General features: G+C 41.3%; 1 protein-coding gene across 1 annotated transcript; it reads left to right on the top strand.

Annotated features, from left to right (window-relative positions):
• The first annotated feature begins 1,839 nt into the window (after nt 1-1,839).
• On the top strand, nt 1,840-18,149 carry AMBN (ameloblastin). The gene is made up of 8 exons (XM_060236378.1): nt 1,840-1,950; nt 5,763-5,882; nt 8,043-8,285; nt 9,671-9,709; nt 12,023-12,082; nt 13,124-13,168; nt 15,273-15,317; nt 17,405-18,149. Exons 1-8 carry the CDS (start codon nt 1,897-1,899, stop codon nt 17,885-17,887), a joined length of 1,089 nt encoding a protein of 362 aa, XP_060092361.1. The 5' UTR covers nt 1,840-1,896; the 3' UTR covers nt 17,888-18,149.
• The last annotated feature ends 1,225 nt before the right edge of the window (nt 18,150-19,374 follow it).

Below are 19,374 nucleotides of genomic sequence, written 5' to 3'. Positions count from 1 at the left end.
ACCTTGTGAAGATTTCTTGAGGAGGTTTTGGGGGATATTTTTTTCACAAGAGAAGTGAAGGTAAAATTTGTTTTCCTCTTCTGCTATGGATATGCTTCAGTTAAAGTGACTGTATTCCAAAAGAGCTTCTATCTCAAGAACTGAGAGAGGATAAATAATAATACGATTGGTACAGTTTCTCCCTTCACATTATTTCAGTGATTTGAAAAGTTGTACTTGCTCAATTTTATTCTGCTTCTGGCTAGGGTATGTGTGTGTGTAAAACAACCCCTGAGAAATCTGACTAAGTAGGCTGTGATCCAGGAAAAGCTTATTCCACCACAAATTTATTGGTGTTAAATGCCATCAAACTATTTAGTTGACTAACATGGCTACCTCAACTGGCATTCAGCCCTGAGACATGTTAGCTCTAGAGAAACTTTTAGCTTTCATCAGTGCCCCTTTAGTGTTTTATTTTATTCACACAAGAATCTCAAAATTTGCTCCAGATAAAATGCCTACAGAAGCCCTATCTCTTTTGGAATATGGTTACAGGGTCACCAGAAATCTGTTGCAATTTGACAGCACTCCCCCTTCCCCCTGAGATCTGTATTTAGCTGGGAATTGATTTATTGACACCTGCATGCTCTTTTTGAATCATCTTCCTCTTAAGACTATGAATTTGCAACAGAAGCTACTGTTTAGGGGAGAAAAATATCAGGCACTGGGACTGTATACTATACACCAGACTGTTGCATGTTCTGAGCCTGACTGCAATCTTTATGAATACTCTTGGTTTTCTTGATGATAATACAGTCGATGGGTAGTGAAGACCTTATTCTTTTGGGATGATTATTTCTGAATATCAGCCCAGAATGTAGGATGCCAGTAGAGTAAACAACAGCTGGTGAGACAGTTCAGTAGTGTGAATACTGCAGTGGTGTGTGTGTGGGGGGGGGGGGTAAGTGGGAAGGAAGTGAAAGTGTTTCCTTACTTTCAGCAACAATTGTGGCATGGAGCTAGTATGTTCTCATACTAGCTTAACATTTTTACTCTGTTTTATCAATCTTATCTACTTGTATGATACAGAGTAAATAACCTCATAGAGAATTTTTAAAAAAGATTTCCATGCTGCAGCTTGTTGTAATAATAGAAAGAATTTACAGATTATACCCTTAATATTCTATAATGCAATATTATCATGTGCTATTAAACCAGATTTGTAACTACAAAAATTGGTTATAATAATCGTAGAAAACTCACTAGTTGTTTTTGAATTCACCTTTTGGTTGATATAGTTTGTAAATTTTGCCATGACTGCATATTTATGCATTTTTGTCTATCCAGTTTTCTAGAGTTGGGCAACTCTCTGATTTCCACCTAGTGGCAAATATTACTCTTGCTGCAGTTAACATATATCTGAACAATTCACACATTGTTCTGCCCCATTTACTGGCTCAAGAAGATGGCCAAATATCCCATCCCTAAAAAACAAAACAAAATCCAGAAATTTTCTTTATACTCCAGAGTATTCTTCTGCTGATTAATAGTACACAGTGATAATTATACTTCCTTGGAAAATAAAGGAAGCAGAAACTGACAAAAGAGATGATTTATGATCTATATCATAACTGGGAATTTATTACATCTATGGACTTTGTATCTCTGGTTTTATCATAATGGAATTTTTTTTTTAAAAGTGTTGCATTTCTGTGGAGAAAAGTTTGCTAACTTTTCACAAATGATGTTTTCAGCATGATAATCCCTACTGTAGACTAGTTGTAAGAATCGGCCAAGCCATAATTTGTGTCAATGTGATATAGACTGTTTCACCGGGTACTGTGTTTCAATTCCAGGGCCAGATCCTCCTCAGAAAACGTTTTCCAGGCAATTTTTGTTCCAGATAACATCACAGATATGAAACAATGGATACTTCTCTCATGTCTATTAGGAATATGCTCTGCTATGCCGGTAATTCCAATACACCTTAACATCAAACTGTATACACCTTTACATCAAAAATTTCAAACAAAAGAAGATATGATTTTATAGAAGTGACAGGTTGCAATCCTAAGAACACTTTCCTGAACTGTTATTTTTGTGAGTCAACAACATGGAGTATGAATCTGCGGCCGTTTTCTACCAATACAATATTTAATTCAATTTTATCAACATAATAATCAATGGGAAAGCTTGCTTCTTGTTACCAGTGTTCCCTCTAAGCTGAGTTAGCGTGAACTAGCTCACAGATTTTTAGCCTTGAGCTCACGCATTTTCATTTTAGCCCAGGAAAAATGCCCCCAGAGCACAATAGTTTATGCAGTGGCTCACAACTTTAATGCCAGTAGCTCACAAAGTAAAATTTTTGCTCACAAGACTCTGCAAGTTAGAGGGAACATTGCTTGTAACCTAACTGCTTCCCAGATAAAAGCAGCTAACATGTTCCCATCTGCACATGTTGGGGGGGGGGGGGGAGAAGAAGAAATTCCAATAGATATTTTGTTTGTTCAGAGGTACTTCCTCAACACACTGGGATACCTTGAATGGGTAGTATAAACTTTGAGGTATATATTTTGCCCTTGCCCTTGCAAGTATTATGCTGTAACCTATTTGAAAGTCATTACAAAAATCCCTGAGGAGAGCTCGTTAATTGACAATGTAATCTTTGTGTGGGGGGTGGGGTGGGGGGAGTGTGTTTCTGTTTCACATGTGTTTTGCTCCCTCTAGTAGTCAATTCAATTTTACTCCTCTTTATGCCCACCTTATCTCCTTGCAGATTTAACCTACAGTGTTTTATGCCAGAAATACACCTAAGTAACCAACTACAAGGAGCAAAACACATGGAAAACAGAAACCCCCTCCCCCCAGGGAACAAGAACTTACAAACAAGGAAAATTAGAATTTGGAAAACTCTAAATCCATAGTCAGACCAGAGTAACTCCATGTAGGATTGCACTGTTTGTACCTTAAATGAAACTTGTCAGATCTGTAATTAATATATCCAAAGTCAAAGGCATAGCTAAAGGAGATAAATTTTGAAATACACAGGCAAAGCATAAATCCAGATGCTTATAGTAGGGGATAGGCCTGTAAGTACTGACTGAGAATTACTTGTAGGCTATACTGGAAACATGCAGCATGGATTGTTGGTCAAGATATCTGGATATCTGATGGCTTCCAATGCCATTCAAAGGAGAGTTATGTGTTTCTAAAACCATTGAAGTCAACGGGCTTAGAATGGTGTAGCTCTGCAGGGTTTTTTTTTCATTTCGGTTGTGCAGATAGTTATAATCAGAAGTGAAAACATGATGAATAAACTTTTGCAAAATAACTGGTACTTCAAAATGATGAGTCATCATATTTAAAAAAATGTTTCTAGGAGTCATGGCCTATTGTGGTATTTTATCCCTCAGATATAATTTCTGTATGAAACAAATCAGTTCTATTGCACATAGGATTTTAATACTGGTTTTTAGGGCTGCAGCCAATGTTATTTTCTACAGAAGTATATTCTGTGACTCATGTTTTAAAGCGACAGTGTCACATAAGAGCACACTTATTTGATTGCAAAGATACACCAATCTAACTCTGAGCAGATTGCATCATGGGTATGATAGCAGTCCATCTATTAAGTGTACACCTCATTCTTCAATAATATTGACAGGCTTTTGGCACATATTTAAAGTCATACTTGTTACAATGTATACAGAGTAGAAATTAGGAAAAAGAGAGTAACTGCCAGGGCTCAAGTTTGCTTAGATGCTGTTGCACTCTTCTTTCAATTGAAACATTCAGTAGAGTAAGTGATTGAGGCTATCCTCTCATGTAACTAACCCAATCAACTTATCACGTGGGAAGTAATTACTATGAAAACGCCCAAATTGCTTTCTCCAGTTTTGATGTGGGGAGTGATTTTCACATGGGGGTATTTTCTGTGTTGGCAAAAGTACACCATCAGAAATTGAGCTTAGAGGGAAATAAGCAGGACTTTTTTGTAGCAGGAACTCATTTGCATATTAGGCCACACCTCCCTGATGTAGTCAATCCTCCTGGAGCTTACAGTAGGCTCTGTACTAAGAGCCCTGTAAGTTTTTGGAGGATTGGCTACATCAGAGGTGTGTGGCCTAATTTGCAAAGGAGTTCCTGCTACAAAAAAAGCCCTCATGGTGGCTGACCCCTATGGGGGCCTGGAGGATGTTCAGAGAGGTGGTTTGCTATTGCCTTCCTCTGCATCCTAGCCCTGTTGTTCCTTGGAAGTCTCCCATTCAAGTACTTGCCAGCGTCAACTCTGCACAGGTTTTGAGATTTGATGAGATTGGGCTAGTCTGGGCTATCCAGATGAGGGCAAAACTGGCACAGCTTTTGAAGGGCTAAACTACAACTTTCTCCCTGATAAGCTGGTGTGTTTTATTTGCAGGAAGTTTTAACTGAGAGGGCATTAAGAATATAACCCCTTTCCTGCATTTTCCAACCCAGAATGGGCAACCCACATGGGCCATACTAGCCAAACTATGTCCCCACTGGTTTTTGAAGTAGGCTTCCCAAACCACCCACCCTGCCGGGGGACCCCTGGATTAGCAGCCTCATCCCCTGCTCTCTAAAAATCTAGAAGGGGGGGGGTGTGAAACAGCGCCGTGTCTCTTTCCCTGCCTGGCTTCAGGCTTTTCCCTTCCTCTGGGTCGCCCACCACTGGCCTGCTATTCACTTCAGTCCGGCCTCCCTTCGCGAGGTGCATGCTGGGACTCATAATCCTTGCGTCCTCTCCGGCTGCCGGGTGGCATCTCCTCGGGGAGTCTGGCTGGCGGGGGGGAGCTCTGCCTCCGGAGGACCATGTGTGTTTCTACCTCCAGAGGCTTCAGTCGCTGATTGAAAGGCTTCCTCTTGGGATGGTGTGTCTGTGTTACTTTGAAGAAGTTGGCAGCAACTCATGAGTAGAGAGGCCAATCCCCCTTCAGAGTCACCAGAAACGGGGTGGGTGGGACGTCTGCTGAGCATTATTTTCTATGTGGAGATCGATTCTCATAGGGTATAATGGGGAATTGATCTGGAGGTTTCGGGGGCTCTGGGGGAGCTGTTTTTTGAGGTAGAGACACCAAATTTTCAGTAAAGTATCTAGTGACTCTCCCCAAAGTATCTTCCAAGTTTCAAAACGATTGGACCAGGGGGTCCCATTCTATGAGCCCCAAAAGAAGGTGCCCCTATCCTTCATTATTTCCTAAGAAAGGAAGACATTTAAAAAGGTGTGCGGTTCCTTTAAATGTGATGGCCAGAACTCCCTTGGAGTTCAATTATGCTTGTCACACCCTTGTTCCTGACTCTGCCCCAATGTCTCCTGGCTCCACCCCCAAAGTCTCCTGGCTCCACCCCCAAAGTCCCCAGATATTTCTTCAATTGGACTTGGCAACCCTATTTTAAAGGCTTTATTGATGTAGTTTTATTCAGAATGTCCTGTCATTTGTGAACTGCCTTGAAACCTGCTTTGGTGCACAAAGGTAAAAGTAGTTGGTAAACAAATAAATGCCTATTATTATTCCTTCCATCTCTTTCCTGCTAACCAAATTTAGTGATGCATTATCAAGCAGAAAAGAATGAATATGTAAACAGAACAGGATCTATTTGAAAAGCCGTACAAATATTTGTTAATCGTGTACTAATTTTGACTCCTGGCTATTTAATTTTGACTCCTGGATATTCAGCATGAATTTTAGTCTGAGCTGTTAAGGGCTTTCAAGTCTGAATTACCATTTCAGAATAAACGTGTTCTCTTTCCATCGCTCTTTTAGTATGCTCGGCACTATACCTATGCTGATCCATTCCACGTGTGGATGCACAATTTCCTTCCACCACATTCATCACCACCCTACTGGGGGAAGCGAAGACTTCATGAACATGATACTCAACAGGTGAGCCATTCTTGCTGTGATAACTCCAGAGAGTGTACGGAGCGAGAGATAGTTTTATTTAAACTAAGGATGCATGAAGAAACTTTCCCAGAATGCATGTCAATTTTCCAATTGAGTGAAAAAAAACCCCACCCTTCAGAAATGTTCACCAAGGATCAAATTATTTATATGCAGGGCTTTTTTTGTAGCAGGAACGCCTTTGCATATTAGGCTACACCTCTCCGGACGTAGCCAATCCTCCAAGAGCTTACAGGGCTCTTAGTACAGGGCCTACTGTGAGCTCTTGGAGGATTGGGTACATCAGAGATTACATTTAAAGCCCTTCACACTTGCTGAACCTCACCTTGCTGAACAGCTTGTCTCTTATGGTGCCCTGTTTTAGGACTGTCTGTATGCAGCTGCTAGATCACAGGCTTTTCCCCATGGTGGATCCAGTCCTTTGGAATGACCTACCAGAGCAGGGTGTTTTTATTCACCACATTTAGGAAGACTTGTAATACAATTTTATTTCAAGAGAATGTTTTGTGGAGTGTAAACTGTTTTGACATATTTGGATGCTTTTTATTTCTGTGTGTGTTTAATCTGCACATTTTCAAACCTTGATTATTGATGTTGCATAGTTAGCCACCCTGTTTGAGGAGATAATGTGGGATTATAAATGTTTTAAATAAAGAAATCACTGATCAAGATGATAAAGATGACCAACAGGAGAATCCTATGAAAAATGCAAAGCCTTAAATTAGATTGTGGCTAGGGATGGGCACAAACCTGCACATAACTCTAAATTTGCAACTAAAATCACCTGGATCATGGTTTGTGAACTGTGGTCCATGCTCTATGGGAGCAGAATGATATATACCCCCAACTGACATACAGCCATTGTTTTCAATTGGCAGGCAGGCCACACATTAGTTAGAAGCAGAAACAGAGAAGGAAGGGAACTGGCTGTAGTTTCCCCAGAGCACTTTCCTAGGCTCATGCGGGGCGGGGGGTTGGGGGGTTGGGGGGGCTCCCCTAAGTCCAATCCTCACAAAACTTGAAGGGCAGGTAGAGGAGAGTTAGCTGAAGACTCACTATGAGTTTGGCATCTCTAGCCCACAGGGGAGCCATTCTACCACATCATGAACCTCATGAAATGAACTGGTTCAGTAAATGGGAAGGTCTCTGAAGGATCATGGTTCATGTGTCCCCATGAACCACGAACCAAAATGAACCTCTGTTTTCCTGGTTCGTGCCCATCCCTAATTGTGACCCATCAGTTAGATCATACCAGCTTTCTCCTTGGTGAAAGTAGGATCTCTTTTCACCAACAAAAAACTATGGCAGAAATTATGGGACACGTGTGGACAGAATCCATTCAGGACAGGGCAGAAGGGAACTGAGTGAGATTCAATGCAAAAGCTGGTGAGATTCAACCTATTGTCTTGCACTGAAAGTAGTAATGCAACTTCACAAAGTCATTTAACAGAGAATAGTCATAACTGAAATTGGTAGCCAGTGTGTCAAGAGTTTTAATTTTTTTTGTCACAAATCTCCAATATTAATCTTTTATTTAAAAAAAATCTGAACCATGCATGCAAATATTTATGAAAGAAAAATCTCCATGCTGTGTCTTCAATGGATGTGGTATTTGTGAGTGTGCTCTAATGGCTTTATCAGTGTAAGCCACACTAAACAGTCTCTGGAGAGGTGGTATATGCATTTTCTAAATAAATCAAACATTTATATGGTAAGAAGGACTGCAGCTAGGTGTCTTAAGATGCTTCTTCTTGTATTTGTGTGCGTGTGTGTGTGCATGAATGAATGTGTGTGTGCCTGCACCTGGAAGTCATGGGGCGTGGAGGATATTCAGGGAAGTGGCTGAATAAAGCCTGCCGCTGTCCTACCAACTGCTGGTATTCCAAGGAGGTCTCCCATCCAAGTACTAACCAGAGTTGACCCTGCTTAATTTCCAAGATCTGACAAGATCAGACTTGCCTATCCAGGTCAGAACAAGATGCTTCTTCTTCAGAGTACTGGCAGAAACAATGTATTATTCTTTGCTCTGTAGGATGACTTTGAAAAAATTAAGTTGATTATGCTGGCAAATCCACCATCTTGGACATAATGTATTGATGGCATCATACGTGTTCTTATGACTATTCTCTCCTTGCTCTGCAGTACGAATATTCGATGCCAGTGCACCCTCCTCCTCTGCCATCTCAGCAAACTCCCCTTCAGCCTCCTGGAATGCAAGAGCAATTTCCCTTCCTACTGGCAAATCAAATTCCATACACTACTAGGCAAATTCAACTCCCACAGTATGATATACAGCCGCCATTCCAACAGAAACCATTTCCACAGCCGGAAGGACGTCACCCAGTTGTTCAGCAACTGCTGCCACCAGACAGGCAAACACAACAGGTTGGTTTTTATAGGCAGATGGTATATCAGTCCCAAAAAGTCCTACTAAAGAGGGTTTTCAGAGGCTCCAGTTCTTGAACTAGGAACTGTTAGAACCTCATGGCCTATGTCGGGGTAACAAACCGCAGAACCTTTACTTGGTACAGAGTAGAACTAGACTATGCAACATTGGATATGGTACAATTCCTGTAACTGGGAGGCAGTATGAATTAGGGCTGCCAACCCCCCGATCCAGGCAGGGAATCTCCCACCCGGGAGATTCTCAACCCGCCGGCTCACATTGACGTCACCCAGAAGTGATGTCATCAAAATGGCAGCGCCCCCGTGTGGGGCCGCTCTAGGTGATTCCAGGAAAACTCTATGGTACAATAGGTGCCATAGAGTTTTAACCTCCCAAATGGCTAGAGCATCTGGGAAAACCATAGAGTTTCCCAGAAACTCCTAGAGCAGCCCTGCATGGGTGCTGCCATTTTGATCACGTCACTTCCGAGTGACGTCATTTCATCGTGTGACGTGCAGTGCATGCACAACTGTCCCCCGCTGGGGGGTGAAGAGGACTTGGCAATCCTAGTATGAATCCTCTAGGCAGCCAGCCTAGGTTTCAATATGTAATAAAGCATACATCCTGCATTTGCATTTTCTATTCTAATGAGTTGGATCCATCCAGCTTTTCCACTGGTGATAAAGGAAGAACAAAGTCCCTCTGGACCACCAAAAAGGCTATGCTGGGACAAAAGCAATGTGTGATAAGGACCATAATAAAAGGGGGAATTGAGAGTAAGCTGGAAAAGTTGGTTGGATCCAAGCCTATCTCGTTCAGCTCTAGGAGACTCTGTTTTTAGGGCTGCTGCCAATAGCCCAGGAGACAAACAGCAGCTGAATTAGACAACATATTTTGGTCCTTTGGATTTTTAGGCAGATGAAGATTTCAAAATAGTGACCATTCCTCATACATTAAATGAGAAATAAAGGCCAAGATTAGACCTGATGGTGTGGAAATAGAGCACTGAAAAAAACAAATTAACTGACAGAACCTATTGCATTCAATCAGCTTGGGTTTTTAAAATTATTCGTACAAATAGAATGGTAATAAGGCATAATTAATATGAGGGATCATAAACCTTCTTTGTACTGCTTGAAAAACCCTTCTAGTGCAATTGGAGAATTCCTGCCTAAGATAACATTGAGCTTTTGGTGAAACAGTTATTTCTTCTAAATACTTACACATATCAGTCCAAACGTTCAGTCTAGTCCAGACAACTGAAAGACTGCTTTAAGTGCATGCAACTTTAAGTGTTCATTAAGACTGAGCATTGATCCAGCCTTTATTCAATTTAAGCCTTGTAAATTGTATGGCTTTAATCTGTCTTCTTTTGATAATACAGTTATCACTTCAAGAATACTTGGGGACATTGGGTCAGGCAGTAAGTATGCTTTTTTATGGCATAGCTCCTTAGTTCATTAAAGTTTACTGAGTTTCATTTCATGGTGAAATGTGGATAAAAATAAATAAGAGCTGGTACATAGCAGAGGCTAAAAATGTGGGACTGGAAGATCTCCATTCAATTTTCACTCCAGCCATGGATTCATTAGCTGGACCTTGGCAAGCTGTTATCTTCTCAGCCATAAAGCAGAAGATTAATAATACCAATCTACCATTCAAGACTTTTTAAAGGATTACTAAGACCTTTTCCACACACTTGAGTTACTCCTGATTTTCACAGGAGTCGATCCACAATAATTAAAATTGGTTTGGGCAGGGTTCTTCCACATGTCTCCCTCCCATGCATTTTTCCAGTTGTGGAGTCAGTTTATTTTCTTTTGACTGTGTCTTCAATAATTAAGATTTTTAAGGGAGGTGGTTGTCGTTATCAGTGTTATCTGTGGCGTCAGTGACCTAAAATAGAGATAAATGCTGTAGTATTGTAATAGTTTAAGCAGACTTTCTGAATCCCCAGCTTTTATTTTTTAAATATGTCACTATCCTCTTCCCTTGCATATATATGCCTTTTTCCATATATATCTCTATGACAGAAGGTATAGAGACTTATTTAAAAAAGAGAGAGAGAGAGAGAGAGAACGCAAGCTGGGGATTCAGAGATCATAACACTACAGCATTATATTGCTATTTTAGATCCTTTTAAAAAATTGAAATAATTCATCAGGGTGGGGAGAGAGGGAATAAATGATAAAAGTTCAATAATTGAAACGTGTGATGGAGGTGTGGGACAAAGAAAACCAACAGGCATATCCAGGAGTTTTTTTGAGTCGGAACACACAGGAAAGCAGTTCCGGCTGGCTTGGTGTCAGGTGGTGTGGCCTAATATAAAAATGAGTTCCTGCTGGGCTTTTTTACAAAAAGCCCTGTGTGAAACAATGGTGACATCAGGGGGTGTGGCCTAATATACAAATGAATCCATGCTGGGCTTTTTCTACAAAAAAAAAGAACATTACACACTAGGAAACATGTGCCCTGGGAACATTACACACTAGGAAAGAGCAGATTCAAAATCAGCTTCCAGAAAAATATTGGGGTGTAAGTAGTGTCAAAATTGCTAGGGAGTGGAATGGGGGGGGGAGTGAAAATTAAAGGCACAAAAATGCATGTTTTATATTGCCAACTGGCCTGTGAGCCTCCCTGAGCCTGCTTTGGTGGGGAGGGCAGGATATAAGTCTAATAAATAAATGTAGAAATCAGGGGATAAAGCAAAGCAATATGGGGCCAGAGCCACAAAAAAAAATAATAAGCAACTCCCCCCCAATAATATGTATTAGGTGAACACTGAAATGCCATGTCTCTGCACAATGAGCTCTTGTGCAAACAGCACCTATTTACAAATTAGTCAATGTTATTTGTTCCTTTCAATTTTTATTCTATTTTTACTTTTCAAAATTTATATCTAACTTTTCTGCCCTCACAAGGGTCACTAGTAGGGTTGCCAATCCCCAGGTGGGGGCAGGGGATCCCCCGGTTTGGAGACCCTCCCCCTGCTTCAGGGTCATTAGAAAGCAGGGGGAAGGGAGGGAAATGTCTGCTGGGAACTCTACTATTCCCTAGGGAGATTTATTCCCATAGAAAATAATGGAGAATTGATCCGCGGTTATCTGGGGCTCTGGGGGGGGGGCTATTTTTTTAGGTAGAGGCACCAAATTCCAAGTATAGCATCTAGTGCCTCTCCCCAACCCCCCAAGTTTCAAAAAGATTGGACCAGGGGGTCCAATTCTATGAGCCCCAAAAGAAGGTGCCCGTATCCTTCATTATTTCCTATGGAAGGAAGGAATTGAAAAGGTGTGCCATCCCTTTAAATGTGATGGCCAGAACTCCCTTTGGAGTTCAATTATGCTTGTTACAGCCTTGATCTTGGCTCCACCCCTAATGTCTCCTGGCTCCACCCCCAAAGTCCCCAGATATTTCTTAAATTGGACTTGGCAACCCTAGTCACTAGGCAGCTAACAAATAAAAATATACATAATAAAATCACATTTTAAAACCATTAAAACCAACCAAAGAAATCATTACAACAATTATAGCCAGAGTTAAATACATACAGAGAGATAAAATCAACAGTCAGAATCTTGGGTAGGAAGGAGAGATCACTGAAAGAATGCCAAACAAAAAAAAAAAGTGAAGGTTAACCTTCTTTGATACTTCTGCATGTATATATTGAAGTACCTGTTCTGTGTACATTTAATCTGTGCCCTCGTTCAACTCTGTTCTACTTCTTCTCTTTGCGAAGATCTATCCAAGTTTGCTTGCAACCCCACAGGACCCAGTACAACAACCACAGCAGCGATCTGTAAGTTTACTCTCCAAATATTTCACACATGCTAGCTCAAATACAGTCCCTGTTTCTGGGTACATTAGTCATGCATCAGAGGAAGAGTAGGATCGATTTGAGTGGTCTTGTTCTCTTCCCTTGCATTTTTGCCTGAGCCAAAGGCAGCAGTTCCCAGAAATCCTACAGGGAGGTTGGGTAAACCCTACATGCTTGACTCTGATGTGTGGGATTGTTTCTACCTGAAGGGGATTCTCAGGCAGCAGACTGATTTCTTCACTAGTGGGGATACGCTGCATTTGCCTGAAGATCTATTACAAGACTGTATTGCTGCAAGCTCAGGTGGTCAGTGGCCAGGATTACCAGATAGAAAATGCTATGAGAGTACAGGTAGTGAGAGTGGAGGGGGAGACAGTGTATTTCACCAACTGGAATGGTTGAATGCTATACAACATGTCAATCTGCTAACACAAGGCTTTTTTCTTATGTTACTTCAATCATTAATAAATAAGCACATATGTTATACCCATCTGGATGAATTTTAAAGCCACATCTGCTTAGATACCTAAAGGATTATTTTGGCCAGAAGACACCCCTCCTGAAAACTCAGCCCTATCAATGGGCAATATACATTCAAATAAATTAGATTTTGATATGAATAATAAGGCTTAACTTGGCCAAGATGGACAGAAATATCCACAATCTGTTTACTAATGGAAGATCGTAATCAATGACATGCCTGCTTGAATCTATATTACACTAAAATGTTATTGCATTTGACTGTTATCATTTCTCTGATAGAATCCTGGGAAATATACTGTGATTAGTTGCTCAGAATTCATTGTTGGAGGGAATGATTTTAACCTATGTAAATTGTGTAGACTGTTTTTACACAACTGTTATTGAAGACAGGATGCTGACCCAAGTTGGCAGTCTGTCTGATCTAAACTGAGTATCTTCTCTCCATTCTGAACATGCTACAGTTTTACATTAACACAAAAAACAACAACTGTCTCCTAAGCCAAATTCTCTTCATTAAACCAATTTCTCTTCTTTGTCTAGATTTTTCCCAGTTTGTACTACCTGCCTTATGTAGCAAACCAAGGAGTAAGTATCTGACATTTCTATACAACTGATGGATGAAATCTCCATCATTATGATGGTGGGGGGTTGCAAGGACCGGGTGCTGGAGTACACCTCTGTGTGCTCTGCCCACAAGACATGTGGAATCCTCCCATGGAATCTGACCCATCCAGCATCAGGCAAAGGCACCCTTTGCCAGATGTGAATCACAAAGGTATCTGACAAAGAGAGCTTTGACCCTCAAAAGCTTTGGAAAGATCCTAAAAATCCTGTTGATTTTTAAGGTGCAACTGAACTTGAACTGTGTTTTATAACTCACTGGATCTTATCCAGGGCTTTTTTGTAGCAGGAACTCCTTTGCATATTAGGCCACACCCCCTGATATAGCCAATCCTCCTGGAGCTTACAGTAGGCCCTGTAAGAAGAGCCCTGTAAGCTCTTGGAGGATTGGCTACATCAGGGATGTGTGGCCTAATATGCAAAGGAGTTCCTGCTACAAAAAAACCCCTGATCTTATCTACACAGCTCTACCAAATCACCTGCATAAACCTCTTCTTTGTAAATCATTGTAAAATAAGACAAAGCCACAGAATCCAGGCAGGGTGTCCTTTAAAAAGAAAAGTAAAGAAAAAAAACAAATGCAACTATTCAAATGTCAGGGATTTAGTATTTACTGAGCCCATTTATGGGAAAAGATGGAATATAAGTCTACAAATAAAAAATTAAAAAATTATCATGAGCCTATGATCAGCTTTTCATTTGAATTTAAGAATTATAAACATGTCCCATACAGGAGCATAATAGAATGCATGTGAACTTGTTCACTGTACAGTAGTTTTTCCAAGTCAAAGAAATAACATAACGTACAATCCTATGTAGAGTTGCTCCAGTATCAAAGAGGTTAGACAGAGTAATTTGGCACAGGGTTATACTGCTAGTTGCATGGAGTTTTGTTTTCCTTGAAATGGGTTAAGATATGTATCTGCCTACCCATCATATGTTATCTCATCCTGCCTACCCATCATATGTTATCTCATTTTCCCCTCCATTATTTTATCCTGTGAGAGATGTTATGGCAGTAATTCTCAGTGGTGCCATGGTTTTTGGTGTCCTTGCTTTCCTAAATACCTCTTCCTTGAAGCAAAGAGCCAGTTCTGGCTATTTTGTACCTTAATGAAACTGGAGATGTTCAAAAGACCTAAGGAAGCATCACCTTTGGATTTGCAGGGAGAAGTCATTTGGAAACCACTGTCCCCCTCAAAGGTGGATGTTTTGTTTGGAACCTCCTAACATTTTGTAATTGCCTTGCCTTAGGATTGCCAGGTCCTCTCCAGGATCTTCTGCCACACACTTAAAGTTCATATAGTCCGATGACATCACCCAAAAGTGACATCATCATGGTGCTGATGTTGGGGGGTCACACTCTAGTTTCTGGGCAAAACTCCATGGCCTGTAGCTGTCTTGCCCAAAAACTAGAGTGATGTTGGTGACATTACATGTGACATTACATGTGATGTTGGTGACATTACAACATCACTTCTGGGTATTGTCATCACATATTTTGGGCTAGTTGGGGGTGGGATTTCCTCCTACTGGTCAGCTGGGTTTTCCCCACCCCAGCAACTCTACCCATAATACCAATTTTATGATTTGCCATTCCTCACAGGGCATCCATTTTGTGGTGGCACCCACTATTCTTTCTTTAAATCCCAGAAGTGCCCAAGTTCTGATGCATTACTGGGAAAAAGAGTAACTGGCCCAAGATCATCTAATACACTTCATGGCTGTAGGCCCAGGTCTCCTCAGTCCTAACCTAACAACTACACTACATTGGCCTGCTGTATATATCATGAAGGGGGTTGCCAATCTCCAGGTGAGGCCTGGAGTTCTCCCAGAATTACAACTGACTTCCAGCCTATAAATAACAGTTTGCCTGAAGAAAATGGCAGCTTCAGAAGGTGGATCACATCCCTGCTAAGCTCCTTCCCCTCTCCAGAATCCTACCTTCCCAGGCTCTGCCCCCGAATCTCCAAAAATTTTCCAGCTCCAGAACTGACAACCCTCATTCCAAAACATTCAGGCTGAAGCAATTCTTTCCTGATATATGGTTTATTTATATATTCCTTAGGCACCTCCTGCCAGATTAGGAATAGTAAGCTCCGAAGAAATGCAGGTAGGTAAAGACAAAAAAAGGACTTGCTCTTCAACTGTGAAAGGATCAGCAGTATCTCTCTCAAAAGATCTCATACAACAAACAAAAAAGTCTTAATACCCTGCATATGAGCTGAATCAGACAGATTTTCAGCTAAAGTGTCTATCAGTTTTCTCAGAAAAAGTGGCAGGCTTTGGATCCAACCCCAAGTTTAATTAGTGGGAATAGGAATGCCAACCCCCAGGCGGGAACTGGGTTTCCCCCAGAACAAATGGATGCTTTGGAGGATGGACTCCATGGCAGTGTACCCCACTGAGGATCAGTCTTTTTAGCAGGTGCATGGCACAGGTGAATAGCTGTTACAATGACAGAGACAAGTCATTGTTCCTGAATAATTTCAAGGTGGGCAGTAGGTAAGCCCCCATGCCATTGAAAGGATGGGGAGGACAGTCATACATTGTACGTGGCAGTCCCCCTCACTGCCAAAAATCATTGGGGAAGGAGAAACTGGGCTTGGAAGAAATGTGATAGACAGACCACTTTCCTCCATTGGGCCTCCTAATATGCCTGCATTTGGCACACTGGCTTTTCAAGCAGAGGGACTGATTATTTTCTTCCATGCCAAAGATTTTTTTGTATTGTGGAATCAATGAAATTCATGCTTTAGTTACCTAATTTCTACAGATTCAGCTGTAAAGACTAAAATTCAAAATGAAGAAAAAAGACAGCGGTTATTAATACAATCATAATATCAAAGAAAACTCAGAAACTACTAATATGAACATGTATGGTATGCCAAGAAATTCAAAGAATTTACAGACCAGAATAAAAAAAGTAACACAGGCCAATCCAGACACAGAAAATCCCTTCTAAACCATATTGATGTCTAGAGGAGAGATTAAAAGTGTTGTCCTAAGCAGAATTACATCTTTCTAATTCCATTGAAGGGTTTAGAAGGGCATAACTCTACTTAGGATGGCAATGTTAATCATATGCTGAATTCTTCTATTTGGAATTAGATCTAAAAGTGCTCAACTTTACTGGTTTGTTTTTTTCCAAAGGGTTTCATAGATTACTACTATTGATTTCAGCCTTTCTGCAGTAGAGCGATGCAATAAGTATATTAATTTAGATGTGAACGTGATGAATTTGATGATGCTCCACCCAGACATGGCCCCTTTCTGCAGGTTTTGAATCCATCTGCCTTCTGCTCATTGGATATATATATATATATACACACACACACACACACACATTATCCAAAAGAGTCTGTTATTCAGCCCAAGTGAATGAAATATGTATTCTCTCATTGCTAATCTGACAGGGAACTATAGGTTAAATCAAATATGTATCAGGCAGCAACAATGACAACCACATGTCTAATTCTACCTTTCACCCCATAAGTCTAGAACAATTTATTCATGTCCTGATATCATATCATTATATGTTCACTGCCCTCCACCAGCAAATGATACAGAACAGAGAGAAAGAAAGGTATAGTGTTCTAACAGCAGCATAAGCCTGTTGTTTTCCTGCTGGAGGCAGGCCAGCCCCTGCCCCCAGTTCCCATTGCCTGCCTCTGCTCCAGCAGCTGGTGGGAGAAAAATTAAGTGAAAAATAGCCATTAGTGTGGCGGTATTTTATCAATTTCCAGTGAAAACCCAGAAGTGACATTATGCCTCTCTGGGAATCACTGGAAACTCTATGGTAAAAACCACAGAATTTCTGGTGACTCCTAGAAAGGCATGATGTCACTTCCAGGTTTTTCCTGGAAGTAATGTGACACCATTGTACAAGTGGTATCCATCTATGTCTCAGCATCCCTAGACTCTTGCTGATTACCAGCTGTTGGCTGCTAATGCTAAATGATATGGAGGGAGGAAATAAGCACACAGTTACCATTTTCAATGACAGATACTAATTGAATTGCTCATATAGAACTTCCTTGAAGTTCAAACTCCCCTTTTCATATTGCAAGGGCAGGACAGGTACAAGCAGAGAAACCAGTGCAAACATTTAAACTGGGTATCTTGGATAAAATACTCATTAAAACAAGGAATTTGAAATTGTTGTGGTAATTAATGAAATGTGTCAAAATATTTTTCCAGGGCGGTGGGCTTGGTGCGCCAGCCTATCGTGCCATGAGCCCAGATCTCTTCTCTATGGGTGCTGGATTTGGAAGTCCACCACAGAACAGACTAGGCCAGCCAGGTGATTACACGGTAGAAGATGATCAGCTTGGAATAACAGAACAGCCTGACATTGCAGGAGGAGCTAAGCAGGCTGCTAACCCTTCAGGCATTGGGAACAACATTATATCCATAAATAGCAACAACCCAGGAGGCGCTCTGTCCAACAGCAACCTGATGAACCCCGCTGGGCAGAGTAAAGGACCTGCAGGCATACCCCAAGCTACTGTAAGCCCACTAGCGACTCAAGGCCTCCCCGACAGTTTCATACCTTTTGACGCTGACACTCCTATGCCGCTGGATCCCACCATGTTCCCTGATGCCATGTACACGCCCCAGGCAGGAAATGAGGTTGGGCAGCCACAGATAGCTCAGGATGGATGGCATTTTCAAGAACCCTGAATAGCCCTTAAGGAACATGCCAGGCCTATGTATAGCTTTCAGAATTTTCCTGTGCTTGACGCGCTGGCTTAGGAGGACTATTACTCTTCTGCTGAATGAGCACCAAAGCATTACATGTGCTAATATAAATATATGCAGCTTGCAGCAGCAACAATATAACCTTTCTTTTGTGTTTTGCATTTCACATTTGGAAAAAGCATGGGAGGTGCCAGATGATGGATAGCTAAATATATATTTTTTAAAAAAACAGGTTCTCAACTAGTGTTTCCTGAGGTTTTGTTCCTTGGCTTGTCCCTTTAGCTTTCACATGCTTTAAGCCCTTGCATGACCACTGTTTTGAAGAATGATTATTATTTATGAAAGCTTTCGCTTTAGAGACCAGAAACACTCTCAAGGTTTATAAGCAGTTTCACTAAACTGGAGTTTATGGCTGATACGTGTCTCCCACTCCGATTAGATGGCTCAATGCATTGTGTTGATTTTCTTAGGCATTGTGCAATAAACCTTTATTTATCCATGTTAATGTTTCTGTTGCTTTTTTTAAAAAAAGAGTCTTGATTAAATGAGAGAGTGCCATGGCTGGGATGTTCATCAGTCTGTACAATTTGCAAATGAGGCTTCTTGAACACCTCCTTTCTAAAACACGCTATCATTTTCCTACTTTACCCTACACACCCACACAGATTGACTTCTAAGTTCCTGGTCAGCATCTAGTTCTGCTAGCTGGCCTTTCTGAGAAGGAGTCAAGTGGGGGAAAGATGAAAGCTGAGATTTCAACTCCTCTTGTGCGTATTTTTGAGGTGTCAAGCTCTACATACCGCGTTTCAACTAATAGGGATGCCAGCCTCCAGGTGGGACCTGGGGATTCCCTAGAGTTACAGCTCATCTCTAGACTACAGAGATCAGTTTCCCTGGAGAAAATGGATGCTTTGGAGAGTGGAGTCTCTGACATGGTACCCCACTGAGGTCCCTGTCCTCCCCAGGCTCCATCCCCATATCTCTCAGTGTTTCCAAACCTGGAGTTGGCTACCCTAAACCTCCTGCCAGGGCAGACCTGGCAACCCTACTCCACATCTAGTCTTGCACCTAGGGAGACCAGGTAATAAATACCCTTTGGGGGTCCAAGTTTGATTCCGGATTGACTGCTCACATGTGGATACTGTGATAGCACCCCCCCAACACTGCTGATTCCTCTGCATGTAATAACAGCAGCAATGTCACATAATAATTATGTTGCTGGATCAGCGGGAGTTCTGTCTAGTTTTGCATTCTGAAGATGAGCATGTTTTTAATTTTTAAAAACTTGATTCAGGGTTCGTTTGTTGTTTTTGTTTCACTCCCCATGATAAATACATAACTGCCTGATTTTTATACCAGTAGAATTGTCTGAAAAAATAGGTCTGTTTCTGTTGCCTTCGTGGTCACCCCCATCCAGTTCCCTCTAAGCTGAGTTGGTGTGAGCTAGCTCACAATTTTTTAGCCTCCGG

The sequence above is a fragment of the Heteronotia binoei genome, chromosome 4 (assembly GCF_032191835.1).
Source record: "Heteronotia binoei isolate CCM8104 ecotype False Entrance Well chromosome 4, APGP_CSIRO_Hbin_v1, whole genome shotgun sequence".
NCBI classification, from domain to species: Eukaryota; Metazoa; Chordata; class Lepidosauria; order Squamata; family Gekkonidae; genus Heteronotia; species Heteronotia binoei.
The sequence above is the reverse complement of the archived record's forward strand: the minus strand, read 5'-3'. Positions and strand labels throughout refer to the sequence as shown.

Bases quoted from the DNA above. Each gene is read 5' to 3' on its own strand.
- AMBN (XM_060236378.1), top strand. From the start codon at position 1,897: ATGAAACAATGGATACTTCTCTCATGTCTATTAGGAATATGCTCTGCT. The intron at 9,710-12,022 runs GTAAGTATGCTT...CTCTTTGCGAAG, and splicing joins TGGGGACATTGGGTCAGGCA to ATCTATCCAAGTTTGCTTGC. The intron at 12,083-13,123 runs GTAAGTTTACTC...TTCTTTGTCTAG, and splicing joins AACAACCACAGCAGCGATCT to ATTTTTCCCAGTTTGTACTA.